The 15,054-nt window shown below is 32.7% G+C and overlaps 1 protein-coding gene across 1 annotated transcript in view; it reads right to left on the reverse strand.

Annotated features, from left to right (window-relative positions):
• LOC136037490 (inactive phospholipase C-like protein 1) overlaps positions 1-14,300 on the reverse strand; it is a 169,147-nt gene extending 154,847 nt beyond the window's left edge. The window contains exon 1 of the mRNA XM_065720206.1: positions 14,070-14,300. Within this exon, the coding sequence (XP_065576278.1) occupies positions 14,070-14,300 (231 nt within the window). The remainder of the gene's footprint in view (positions 1-14,069) is intronic.
• Between the last annotated feature and the right edge of the window lie 754 nt (positions 14,301-15,054).

Consider the following 15,054-nt stretch of genomic DNA (forward strand, 5'->3'; position numbering starts at 1 on the left):
AAAAAAATGGAGGGCACCTAGGCCCCCTCCCAGGCTCATTTTTCCCAAAAGTGACCGGATCAAAATTCTGAGATAGCCATTTTATTCACCATAGTTGAAAAATCTAATAACTATGTCTTTAGGGACGACTTAATCCCCCGCATCCCAGTGGGAGGGGCTGCAAGTTACAAACTTTGACCTATGTTTACATATAGTAATGGTTACTGGGAAGTTTACAGGCGTTTTCAGGGGGACTTTTTGGTTTAGGGGGGAGAGTTGAGGGGGAGTTACGTGGGAGGATATTTCCATGGAGAAACTTCTTATGGGGGAAAATAAGTTCAATGAAGGGGGCGCAGGATTTTCTAGCATAATTTGAAAAGGCAATGGAAAAATAAATATGAAAAGTTTTTTTCTACTGAAAGTAAGGAGCAGCATTAAAACTTAAAACGAATAAAAATTATTAGGCATATGAGGGGTTTACCTCCTCGTTATACCTCACTCTTTACGCTAACGTGTTTTTAGTAATTTCAACTATTTATTCTATGGCCTTTGTGGTTCAGAGGTTATTCTTAAGGAATTGGGACAAAATCTAAACTTTAGTGTACAGAGCGAGGTATCGACGAGGGTTGAACCCCCTCATATACGCAATAAAAACATACGAATATAGAAGGTCGTTAAGTAAGTTAATTCGTAAGTTACCTATATTTTTTACCAATGAAAACGTTTGTAAAAAATTAAAAGTTCTAGTTGCTTTTTAAAGGAATCAACTTGGAGGGCAACTAGGCCTCCTCCCTCGCCTTTTTTTCTCAAAATCTTCCGATTAATTGCAATTAATGAATATACAAATTTCGTTTTAATTATTTGTGTGCGGAGAGCCAAGATCGAAACATGCATTAATTCATAAACACCCAGACATTAAAAAAAAAAAAGTTTTCTTAAATGAAAGTAAGGAGTAACATTAAAACTCAAAAACGAACAGAAATTACTCCGTATATGAAAGGGGCCTTTCCTCCTCAACACCCAGCTCTTTACGATAAAGTTTTTTACTGTTTTAAGAATAGAGTTAAGAGAAAGAGTCAAATTTTAGAGTAAAGAGCGACGCGTTGAGGAGGAAAATCCCCTTTCATATACGGAGTAATTTCTGTTCGTTTTAAGTTTTAATGTTGCTCCTTACTTTCATTTAAAAAAACTTTTTTTATTTAATTTAATATTCAGAGGTGGTTAGTTGTTTAATATAATTTGCTCTCAGTGGCCTGCTTTCCATATTTCTATGTGTAGTTTCCATATTTTTGCTACTATAATATTATATTATCATCATGTTTTGGTATATTTCATTAGGATTAACCTAACTTCACTTCTTTGGTGAAATCACTATAACACGCAAGAACCAATAAAATAAATAAAGAGCTGGTAATTAGTCAACGATCTCGACCAAGTCATCTAGTCTGCAAAAGAAAGAGATACAAAGACAGACCAATAGAATCACGAGAAAAAGAAAAACAAATCATTACAAAAACATTGCAAAAACAAAACAGCTCCATCCTAAATAAAGGCAATAAAAATTATTCGAAACTCTTTCAAGTTGACAATTTTTTGTCATTTTCTTGCTTTAGTCTTTTATGTTTATATTTGTTTGAAGTTCTGTATCTTCTTTTTCTTTCTTCTTTCTTTTTCTGTATCTTCTGTATCTTCTTTGTATCTCCTATTTGAGAATATTTTCTTTTGATATTATTTTTTATTGTTTATCACCTCTGTATATTTCAAAATAGGTTGAAAAGCAGATTAGATACGGAAAAAATTATAATGTTTCCTACATTTTGAAATAAAATGTCATACACTATTAGTAATCCCGCTAATGAATAGAATAGAAGATGAATGGAAGATGCTAATAATGGGTTTCAGGACAATAACTAATGAAATTCCTTATCAAGGCATCTAGTCTTGTTCCCTGATTCTTAGTTAGGAATAACATTCCTAATGATACCTAAGGAACAATTATACGATACGATGGATCTTTTTGTCTCCTTCCGATGAAAAAAAAGTAATAAAAATAAAGTAAGTCCAGGCTATACCACCATTAAAATACAACAGATATTTGTTCTTGCTTTTTAGGCCTGAATGATATCTAGAACTCAAATAAATCCTATTTCTAAGCATAGAAACTGCATACCATTTCGAAGTTAGCATAGATCACTTTCAAAATGAGATTGATTTTAAGATTTGAGGAGTCTTCAAATAAAGTATGTTGCTAAAAGTAATTTTTTTTTAAGTGTATTAAAGACTTTAGGAGGGGGACAACCAAAGGATCAAACCATATTATTTTTTCTAAATAAAAGCAATACTTTCCTTAAAACTGATACAGAAAGACATATATATAATATTGATTATACACAATTGAAGACCTTTCTTAGAATATTTGACGCCTAAAGTACCAATTCCATGTGAATCATTTCCTCTTGGTATGGTATTATTGAATTCTTCAAGGCCTTAATCAGTGTCATAAGAGTTATAAGGATTTCATATACGAGGGATGGTCGTAATAGGGATACTATTGCACGAATTGTTGGGAGCAGGATTCGCCTTGTCTTAGTTCATGTATAAAACGATTATACGTGACCCAGCCCTCCTCTTCTTTAATGTAGATATAAGACAATTAGAAAAAAAAAACAAGCCTTTCTGTTTGTAAAAACCAGTTGACAATTACGACAAAATTATTCGTAGAACACGTGACTTGGTAGTTCTTTGCTACTAAGACAAATAAAAAATACAATTGTTGTCTACTTTTACATTTTGCACCATTCGCCATTTTCACCTTTTTGGCTAAAAAAATGGAAGATAAGAAAAACTTAAGAAAAATAATATATCGATGAATATGAGGTACAATAAGCACACAGCCAAATTTTCAGGAACCAAAATCGGCACTCGCATTATATGGTACATACTCGAGAATTTGGATCGAAAAGATCAGAAAATAACGGGTTTTCATGGTATTAATACCAGGCGATTAGCTTCGGATCGGTGGAAAACTATATTGTAGCTATATCTTAATTAAATATTTAGTTGGTATTTGGTGTTGGTATGCTAAGTTAGGTTAGATATTTAACAACAAAGTTTGTTAGGTGGTCGATGGAAAACTCTGGGCTAGGCTAAGAGGAACCTCAACGGTCCTGGAAGATGGAGTCTCAATCGTAGAGCTGAACAAGGCATTAAACAAGTTCGTTCGAGGCAAGTTGTAACCAACAGGACACTTCAAAGACAAAACCAATACCCTGTATCTTTAAAAAATTTTATAAACACGAAAAAATTATTAATCATCAATGTTGAAAAAGACACTAACGAACAAGCAATGGCTTACAGAACCAAGCTACGAACATGTGGCGTAAAAATATTTTGATAATTGTCATATATCCATCTATGACAAATACGCTATGAAGATATGACTAATAAGAAAAAAGACAAGCAAAGAACAGAAACAATTGCCCAGAATGTCTAATATGTCGTCGGTGTGTTCAAACCAAATGTGCAACAACAATGACAATGTGACAATTGTCATTCAATTGACAATTGTCAATGTGACAATCAAGACAATGTGCAACAACAGTAGCATCAAAAACTTGTTGAGAATACAAAGTGTAATTATAAGTCTTTGCAATGAAGTTATGAGCCCTTGAGGCCTGAGCTTCGACCTAGTTTGTGAGTCCGGTCGTGATAACAACAAAAATATTTGCTAACAAGAGCCTACTCTCTAATAAAAAAAAAAATAAAGGAGAGCTAACAACCACTATTTATCAGTACCTCCACAACATTTTATTCATTTATCATTGCTGGAACATTAAATATAATGTAACAGCTAAATTTTAGCTTTACACCATTACATCAATTACACCAATTTAGTACCAAAGAGCAGCACACGGTGTGAATTTTTTTGTATCTGTTGTTTTACTTCTGCTTCACTATCTAATTACATATCCAGTCTTTGGTCTTAATATCCAAGTCATGGAATTTAAAAGTTCTAGAATACAAAAAAAAATCTTTCTTCAAAATGAAAAATATACTAAGTTGGCATAATTTAACATGCTGAATCAAAACTCACTCGGGAATTTTCTCCGTCATATAAAAAATCTCATTTGAGTTTTCAAAACCTAAGCTATTTTTTGTTATTTTTCTTTTTAAACTGAATGGTTTAAAAAATGCAAAAACGCTTTAAAATGAAACTTAGTAGCCAAGAAGTAGCTGAAAGCTCAAGAGTAATGGATATCTGGTGACTTGTAAATGAAAATACACTTTATAAAAAGCATGAATTGAGCCTGTACAGCCATATTTTATCAAGACAAAGATAAGGGTTCCTTCCGTTGCCATCTCTCACAAAGCTTAATTTTGTTCCTGTTTCTCTCCAAGTTTACGAGAGGCTGGCCCTTTTCGTGTTTAGATCCCCACACCCCTTCACAATGAGTTCAGTTTTCTACAAAATATGTAAGCAAAAAGCTTTCTAAGCTTTTCAAAATAGTTACTAGTTTATCTGTAAGCATTTCCTCTTTCAGAAGTATAGCTTCTGAAATTAACCGTTGTTAATAAATCATTTTATAAACACCCTATTTCAATAGATATTGCAAATAAAAGAAGACAACAAGATGAGCAGTTTCGCCATCCACGGTTGAATTATATGATGCTTCACCTGCTTAGAGTTAAGTTGTGTGAAGTTTAGATGTATGATGGTTAAATTATGTTGGGCTTAAGTTGCATTGGGTCGACAAGTTTGAACACTATTGTGCAGTTTTGTAATGTCGTCAAATAGGCTTATTCTGGTGTCCCAGCGGATCAAAAATACATTTTTAGTATATTAAAAATTTATTTTTCTAAATTTACAAAAAAAAAGTAAAAATACTTTCATTTATTAAAATTAAAAATTTATTCGGATTTTGAGAGACAATTTTATTTATACAAGTAGTAACTTTTTAATTTTGTTGCTGACAAAACAGCGTTTTTTAGAGTAGTTTCATGGCACCAGGCACATTAAATGTTGCTAATCAGCCGCTAATCCTCTTATTCACATGATTTCATGTATCTATCGATCTTCTGCTTAAATTAATCAGACACTGGCTTTGGCAATTCAAACGGCTATAATAAACCGTAACTTCGTTCAAGCATTACCAAACATGCTTTTTAGTGGTGTGAAAAACAGATTTATTTGGCTTTCTCTTTAGTCCATCTAATCAATAAGATTCAGTATGTGGCCTTTGGCTTTTGAGGCTTCCCCAGACCTTTGTAGTCTTGACTCTCACGTGCTTCCCTACTCAATGGAAACTATCTCCTGTCAATACATCTTTACGGTCAGAATACAGGGCTTTCGGCGAGAGGATGACTTTCAAAATAGAAGATATTTACAGATAGGCTAGAGTTTCTTCTAGAACAGAAGAAATGTACACGTAAGATTAAAAAAATTCCCAAATCATCACTGCTGATAGGAAATCGGGACAGGCCCTAGTAAAGATAAAGATGAGCATAAATGGAGGGTTTAGTATTGAAGTAAACTGAGCAAATAACACTACTTTAAGGTCTCTTCTACACTGATTCAATATTAGCTTCAGTATTACCAAGGCTATTTTCATAATAATTTATGTAACTTAGGGTAAACTGGATGTCTCTCAACTTTCTTGAAAACATTTCAAATAGATTTTATTTTTTCCTCGGAGATATAACATTTTTTTCCTTATCGAGGCTTTTATTCATGTTTTTTCTTATATACAAGCGTTTTAATAGCCAGATTTTGAGTTTCTCCGTTACAATAATGGTGAACTCCTTGAACTATTTGTATTTGTGTGTCAGTTCTAGCAGTATTCATTAACAACTAGTCAACATGTTAAGAATTAGATTAAAACAAACAAGTTTTTTTCATCTGAAAGTAAGGAGCGACATTAAAACTTAAAATGAACAGAAATTACTGAGAAATTACTGAGTGCAATAATGCTATACTTGTTTGTTCTGATATAAGTAGGTGAAATTTTACCCCAAGCGTACCTACGCCATTAAAGAGGTGGGTGTTTCTAATAGACAACAATCACAAGATGAATAATAAAATAACTTCCTTTAGACAGATCATCAGAATCCTGGCCTGTTGGTAAAATTAGTTCTACCTATAATTGCCTTACTGAAAACTAAATGTAATTTAAATATCTACTCTGGCAAAACGCTAATAAATCCAAGAATGCTGAAACTATCAGAAATTAATATCAAAAAAAAAAATTTATAAAGAAATTAATATAAAAAATATAAATCAAAAAAAAATATAATCAAAAAAAATATTAATCAAAAAAATATAAAATTTATAAAGAAATTAATATAAAAAATATAAATCAAAAAAAATATAATCAAAAAAAATATTAATCAAAAAAATATAAAATTTATAAAGAAATTAATATAAAAAATATAAATCAAAAAAAATATAATCAAAAAAAATATTAATCAAAAAAATATAAAATTTATAAAGAAATTAATATAAAAAATATAAATCAAAAAAAATATAATCAAAAAAAATATTAATCAAAAAAATATAAAATTTATAAAGAAATTAATATAAAAAATATAAATCAAAAAAAATATAATCAAAAAAAATATTAATCAAAAAAATATAAAATTTATAAAGAAATTAATATAAAAAATATAAATCAAAAAAAATATAATCAAAAAAAATATTAATCAAAAAAATATAAAATTTATAAAGAAATTAATATAAAAAATATAAATCAAAAAAAATATAATCAAAAAAAATATTAATCAAAAAAATATAAAATTTATAAAGAAATTAATATAAAAAATATAAATCAAAAAAAATATAATCAAAAAAAATATTAATCAAAAAAATATAAAATTTATAAAGAAATTAATATAAAAAATATAAATCAAAAAAAATATAATCAAAAAAAATATTAATCAAAAAAATATAAAATTTATAAAGAAATTAATATAAAAAATATAAATCAAAAAAAATATAATCAAAAAAAATATTAATCAAAAAAATATAAAATTTATAAAGAAATTAATATATATTGAACCGTCAACACACATTCAACATTTATTTTCTTTAATTTGGATACTATGGAAATTTATTCCTTTTTTGTTGATATTATGACAAATAAAAACCACAACTTGAAATAAAAATTTTATTCAGAAAAGCGCATGATGATTTTTACAGCGAAAATAAGGGGGTTTATCCCCACTCTCCTGTTTGGGTTAGTTTCTGGTTATTCTGAGTTTCAATGAATTGTTCATGGTAATTACTATTCATTTTGGGTTTCATTTATTTATTGATAATGATGTATGTTCGTTTTAATCTTGAATTCTTATTTAGTTTTAGTTCTTATCTTCGTCTTTTTAGTGTTTATGTCTTATTATTTGTCTTTCATTTAATGTAGCTCTTTAGTCTTTTTTGTTTTGTTTTTTAAATTGCCTTGAGGAATTTCTTGATTAATCAGACGCAACGCTGAGCGTTGCCTATAGTAAAAGTCATACGGCTCCAGTGTTTTTTTATTTGTTTTCTTTCCCAGAGGCACTTCGTAGAGAAGGGGTCGTCACATAAACTTCGGAGGGGGCTCTGTCGATTGGAAATCGCTAGTTCTAGTACCCTTTTTAAGAGTCAAAAGTGATCAGAGGGCAACTAGCCCCCCCCCTCCTCACCTTTTTTTCAAAATTTATTCGATAAAAAATTTTAGACAGCCATTTTGTTAACAGAGCTTCAAAGATCATAAAACAAAACTCCGGTGTCCACACAACCCCTCAGGGTCCGAGGACAGGCGTTGTAAGCTATGCCCTGGGGGCATATATGGTCCTTATGGAAAAGAAGCTTATATAAACCTTCAGGGAAGGCTCATTTGATTGGAAGTTGAAAGTTCTGATTCACTTTTTAAGATTCAAAAGAGATTGGAGGGCAACAAGCCCCCTCCCCCTTCATCTCCTTTTTCCCTCAAGCTCCTGCGATAAGAACTTTGAGATAGTCATTTTTTCCAAAAATAGTTCAATGATCATAAAATAAAAACTCCGGTGTCGACAAAACTCCCAAGAGCTCAGGACACGATTTGTAACTTATGCCCCGGGGGTATATGCGGTTCTTATAGAAGAGATGCTCGTGTAAACTTAATAAAGGGCTCGTTTCATTGAAAATTGGAAGTTCTACTTCATTTTTTAAGAGTCGAAAGAGAAACAAGGGCAATTAGTCTCCCTAGCCTTTTTCCCCATACCATTCTGATAGAAATTATGAAATGGGATTTTTTTTTAAATAGCTTAAAGTCAGAGAACAAAAACTCCAGAGTCGACAAATCCCCCCAGGGCCCGGGAACAGGCATTGTAAGTTATTTCCTGGAGGTGTATATGGATTCCTCGTATAAACTTCAGAGAAACCTCATTTGATTGAAAATTGAAAGTTCTAGTTCACTTTTTAAGAGTCAAAAGAGAATCGAAGGCAATTAGCCCCCCTAGCCTTTTCGCCCATACCCATCCGATATAAATTTTTAGATAATCATTTTTTAAATAGTTTAAACATCAGAAAACAAAAACTCAGGGGTCGACACAACCCTCCCCCCCCAGAGCCTGAGGGCTCTGGGGTTTAAATTATCTCTTAAACACTAAGTGTTTAAGCTATATTCAGGAGGCGTATAAGGTTTGTGTGCAAGAGGTGGTTGTATAAACTTCGATTGTGGCTCATTCTATTGGAAATTGAAAGTTATAACTGACTTTTTAAGAGTCAAAAGAGATCTGAGCGCAACTATCCCCCCCTAACCCTTTTGTCCTAAAACCTATCTCAAATTTTGAGATATCAATTTTTTTTAAATAGTTTAAACATCGGATAACGAAAACTTCGGGGTCGAGACAACCCCCAAGAGCCCGGGGCAAGTGTTTTAAGTTATAAACCGAAGGCGTATGAGCTTTTTCATGTAAAGGGACGGGGTCGTATAAACTACAAAGATGGCTCATTTGATTGGGAAATGGAAGTTCTAGTTACTTTTAGTGAGTTGAAAGATAACGGATGGCATCTAACCCCTCCCTTGACACAAGCACCTCTTTTCGCCAAATATATCAAATGAAAATTTTGAGCTAGCTAGTTTGTTTGAAATAGTCAGACGATAAGATAACAAAAACTTTGTTGTCAACATACCCCCCCAGGGCCCGGGGAACGGTTTTAACTTATGCATAGGGGGAAAATATGGTTTTCATGAAGAGGTGGTCGTATAACTTAGGAGGCCACTCAAAAGTTTAGGAATTGAAAGTTCTAACTTATCTACTAAGAGGGAAAAGTAATCTGACTGCTACTAACCCTCCCCCTCTTCCTCCTAACTTTCTTTTCCCCAAATGCGTCCAATCGAATTTGTATATAGCCATTTTGTTGAAATTACGCCAAAGATAATATAAAAAAATTCCAGGAAGAACCCCCTCCCAGAATCCAGGGGCAATTGTTTTAAAATATACCCTGGGGGCATATAAGGTTTTTAAGGAAGGGATGGTCGGACAAACTTCTGAATGCTCCCCCAGGCCCTTTTCCCTCAAATGCATCCAATCAAAATTTGAGATAGCTTTTGTCTTCAAAATAGTTTAAAGACCAAATAATCGAAATTTCAGGGATTCAAATATCCCCCCAGAGGCCAGGGGCAAGTTTTGTAAGCTAGGTTTTACGTAGGGGGGGGGGGGGGTCGTATAAACTTCAGAGATCTCGTTTGATTAGATTTTTGGTGGGTATCTAGCCCCCCCCCCACGCCTTTTTCCCAAAATAAGTCCGATAAAATTTTGAGATAGCCATTTTGTTCAAAACACTTCCAAATTCAAATTACTATAAATTAGGGTTTGAGAAATCCTCCATAGCACCCGGGACGAGAGTTGTAACTTATATAAGTCGTAAGTTCATATAAAATCAAAAGTGATCAAAAAGTGACAAGCCACACCCCCCCCCCCCCGGTGCTTTTTTACTCCAAATGCATCTTATCAAAATTTCAAAATAGCCGTTTTGTTCAAAATAGTCCAACATTCAAATTACTATAACTTAGGGTTGAGAAATTTTCCCTAGCCTCCGAGGCATGGATTGTAACATATGTAAGTTGCCCATTTTTAGGTTATGTGGAATAACATAACATAAGGTTATTTGGAAGGGGTGGTCGTATTAACTTTGGAGGGGGCTCACTCGATCGGAAATCAAAACTGCTAGCCTTTTTTAAGAGTCGAAAGTAATCAATGGCCAACTAGCCCATGCCCCACTTTCCCAAAGAGCATCCTTTAAAATATTTTGAGATAGCCTTTTTGTTCAAAATAGTTCAAAGGCCAAATAATTATGCTTCCAGGGTTGAAACCATCCCCCCAGCTCCAGAGAAATGGCTCTGAGCTACTGAGCCTAATTTTTGTTGCTTTGATGCTTTGTTTACTTTGATACTTTGATTTAGTGATTTACTTTGTAACTTCGATTTACGGTGCAAGGACTATAAGTTGGCAAGTTGCTTATTGTTACTTTACTACTTTGTTTACTTTGTACACCTTCTTAACTTTGATCCTTTCTTTTCTTTGATGCTTCGGTACTTTAATATTGTTACTTTTATACTAGTTTTGATACTTTGATGAAAGTTTGTTGTTGAAAAAAATCTTATTCTGAAATAAGGAGTTTTTTAAAAACTTTCAAAACCCGAAGTTTTGGGGATTTCTCGTAAAAATCTTGCAAAAACGGAGCGACAAAAGCGGTTGGGCCTAGAGGCGCCAAAGTTTTAAATCCGGCCGGGGGAAACAAAATCTTGAGCTTGTGAGCTTTCAGCAATTATATATTGTTGTATATCCAGTATTAAGTTTAATTTATTAGTTCTTACTAAAATCGTTAATTTATTTTGGAATATAAAAATTATTTTGAAACAGGGAATTTTAACAAACTTGAAACTTTGGCAATCAAAAACAAACAGAAATTAATTTTAAAAAACTCTCCGACAAAGAAGTTTTCTAAAGAAAAGTAAAAGTCATATTAAACCTAAGATCAGAAGAAGTAGAAACCTGCAATAACTCAAACTCAAAACAGTAAACTGCGTCTTTGGCGCTTTACTGAAAACGAATTATATTGCAAATATTTTCATTTTTACTTATTACAACATTGAAAATAAGCATAAAAATGGCAGTAAAATTTAATTTTGAACTGATGAGCTCTCAATAATTAATGTCAATATATATGAAATATTTACTTTAATTATATTGGTTCTTTCCAAGAATGTTCAAGACAAATATGGTTTCACTACAAACAAAAGCTTGGATACTGCCCCCTCCCCTAACTGTAAAAGTTTAAAGCCTACTAAGTCATTGGTGCTTCACTGAAAACGAATTCTGTTACAAATGTTTTCTTTCTCAGTTATTGCACCATTGAAAACTAAAACAAAGTTACAGTGAAATAAAGTCTTGAAGTGGTGATCTTTCAACAAGTAATAAGCTTTATATACCAAACATTCAGGTTGATTTTATTTGTACTTTTCAAGACTACTCAAGACACATATAGTTTCCAATAAAGCGCCAATGACACATTAGGCTTTAGACTTTTACAGTGAAAGAAGGGGGCAAAACTCAAACTCTTCTTTGTGGAGATTTTTGTTCGTTTCAAGCTGGATTTGCATATTTAATCTAAGTTTCATTCATTTAAGATTTATTTACTCATTTATATTAGTGACTTGTTTGTTTGTTTGCTATGATTGTTTATTGGATTTCTGTTCGTTTTGTGTTCCATTTATGCCTCAATAGCAAAATATTTTTGTTCGTTTTAAGCCCGATTTGCATATTTAACTTAAGCTTAACACTTTTTGAGATTTATATATTCATTTATATTAGTACCTGTTTTGTGTTTTTTTACTACGGTTGTTTGTTTAATTTCTGTTCATTTGGAGTTTCATTTATTCTTTAATATTAGTTTCTGGTTGTTTTGAGTTTGAGTTATTGCAGGTTTCTATTTCTTCTGATCTTAAGTTTAATATTACCTTTAATTTTTTTTAGAAAAAATATCTCGAAAAAAAATTTCTAATTAATCAAGAAAAAGGGTTATTAATTGTCAGAATATAAAACAGTAGCCACAGAGCCTATCAAAGGAAATGCTAAAAAAAAAAAAAAAAAAAAAAAAAAAAAAAAAAAAAAAAAAAAAAAAAAATCGTAGCGTATCCGGTTTTGTGAAAAGCGGAGAAATAATATTCCCGCATCCACGAAAAGTTTGCGTCCCTTTACCCATCCCTCCCTCCTACAAGAATAAACAACTGATCCTAAGCCACGACACAAATCGGTATATTTACCAAACTACGTGAAGTTTTCAAATTTTTATAAAAGCTGCTGACTGAATGCTATTTTTATTATATGACGCATTCACTTACCTTTAGGTTAGTTTTGTTTTCTTGCTCAAAAGAAAACGTTTGTTTTCTTGTGAGCATGATCCTAAAACTAAAACCAACTGACTGATCTAACCCCTGCTCTCCAGCACTACGGTTCCGTTACCCGATTAATATATATAGTACCATGTCAAAGTTTTCAGAATAACTATTGGCTGGATGAATCTAACTGACAATGTCAATTACATATAGTAGTCGTTTATTACTTCCAACGTTCTGAATATAAATTTTTGTTTGTGCTGTGTTCAGACTTCCTTGCTGCATATTAAGAATAGGTTCTGTTGCCTTGGCTGAAGGAATTTGGATTGACATGATTAATTTTAATGTGGAGACCTCCGAAAAGAAAAATTATATGAGTATGAAGTTCTTATGTCAGAATATTAAAAATTACTGTTGAACAATAAAAATTACCACAAAAACTTTCTTTTTCTTTCAACAAGAAATATAATTTTTTTTCAACAAATGATAATTTTTTTCTTCACAAAAGTACTTAGTAAAGAAAAAGGCGAAAGTAATGAAAAAACATCTCCATGGTGTAAACTAACATGATTTCTAAACATATCACTTATAAAATTATATCTTTAAAAAGCATAAAGTATAAAAACAATTATGATAAAATTGTATTATAAAAAAAGCACCAATTACGCTTGAGAATGCATCAAGGGTTTAATACCAAAATCCTTCGGCAAACAAAAACTGATTTATGCTACTAAGGCCAGAGATATGTCTTGACCTTGAAAATTAAGTTGAATATTCCATCTATATAGCAAGAATAAGGCCTTGAAATGAATTTTGAAACAAAACTATTCAATATGCTTGTGACCCTTCTTCTCTCAATAAAAACTGGAAATTTGTAAGCAAGTTTGTTTTGGCTTGTCCATGATGTTGGACTACCGTACCTATTATTGAGAAAACGATTGGGAAAGTTAGGTAACTGCTACTACTACTACTACTACTAACAACTCACCACAGCACCAAGCCATCTGAGACAAACATAGCTACGCACGCTCCTCCTCAAATCTGATTGTTTGAATTGGCTAAGTGAAAACTTATGCAACTATACCTATCTACTAATACTACTGTTACTAGTAGTTATTCTATTATTAACAACTCAGTGTAGCACCAAGCCACCTGAGACAAACATAGCTACGCACGCTCCTCCTCCATCCCAATCTGTTCAAAGCCTCTCTCTTTTTTTGAAGTTCTCATTTCCTTTAAATCTTTCTTTATGACATCCTCCCACACAAGACAAGGACAACCTGCATTCCGTTTAGCCCTAGATGGTTGGCCGAAAAGGACAATCTTCGGCAATCTGTCATCCTTCATCCGCAGAACGTGCCCTAGCCATCTCAACCTTTCTTTCACTATAGCCGTAGAAAGCGGGATTTGAACCATATCTTTCATACAGCCTACTGTTTGAAATTTGGTCAGTCAGCCGGGTACCCAAGACAATCTGTAGACAATTTCTCTGGAAAACATCTAGTAAGTCTTCATCCGCTTTTCGGAGCGCTTATGCTTCAGATTCATATTTTACCACTTTCATCACTGTACCTTCCAATATTCTAATCTTGTTTTGCAGACTTATCTTCCTATTCTTCCAAACTTTTTTTCACTAGAAAAAACATCCTGAGCCTTGGCTATTCTACTTTTAACATCTTCACTGCTCCCACCGTCTATACTAATAATACTACCACGGTAAGTGAAGCTGCCCACTTGATCAATCTTTTCGTTACACAACGTCACACCTTCATTTTCAATTATTCCTCGCCTTAGTGACTTAGTCTTCTTAACATTAATTTTCTTACCAATTCTAGCACGCCGAACTTGCAAAACCTCTAAAAGTTCATTCGTTTTGCTCACACTTTCATGTAGGATGCTTAAATCATCAGCATTTTCCAAGTCCAGGAGAGTTTTCCTTCCCCTTTGGAATCCGTGGTCTCCCATTGTCTTTCATGTGCTTCTTAAGACAAAGTCCATTATAATGATACATACAAGGGGGATAGAACACAACCCTGCTTAACTCCTGGTTTAATACAAACCAGCTACTAACCTCATTTCCTACCTTAACCGCAGCAGTATTATTCTCTTACATAACTTTAATGCATTTGTCTGGTATCAAATAGTTCGTGGTAACGAACTGTGGTAAGCAGTGACCCGGCTCAATAGTAATCAAAACTCTAAAAAACCGACTTTTAATACCAATAGATACATTAAAAGAATTTAATTTTTATGCTGATTTCAAATATGTAAGTTTCATCAAGTTTAGTCTTACCCATCAAAAGTTGCAAGCCTGAGAAAATTTGCCTTATTTTAGAAAATAGGGGAAACTCCCCATAAAATTCACTGAATCTTAACAAAAATCACACCATCAAGTTCATCGTATCAGAAGACTCTATTGTATAAGTTTCAAGCTCCTATCTACACAAATGTGGAATTTTTTTTTGCCAGAAGACAGATCACGGATGCGTGTTAATTTGTTGTTTTTTTTTCCCCAGGGATGATCGTATCGACACAGTGGTCCTACAATGTCATGAAAGGGCTCATTCTAATGGAAATTAAAAGTTCTAGTGCCCTTTTTAAGTGGCCAAAAAAATTGGAGGACACCTAGGCCCCCTCCCACGCTCATTTTTTTCCAAAAGTCACCAGATCAAAATTCTGAGATAGTCATGTTGTTTATCATTGTTAACAACTTAACAAC

Source organism: Artemia franciscana, chromosome 17, assembly GCF_032884065.1.
Source record: "Artemia franciscana chromosome 17, ASM3288406v1, whole genome shotgun sequence".
Classification (NCBI taxonomy): domain Eukaryota; kingdom Metazoa; phylum Arthropoda; class Branchiopoda; order Anostraca; family Artemiidae; genus Artemia; species Artemia franciscana.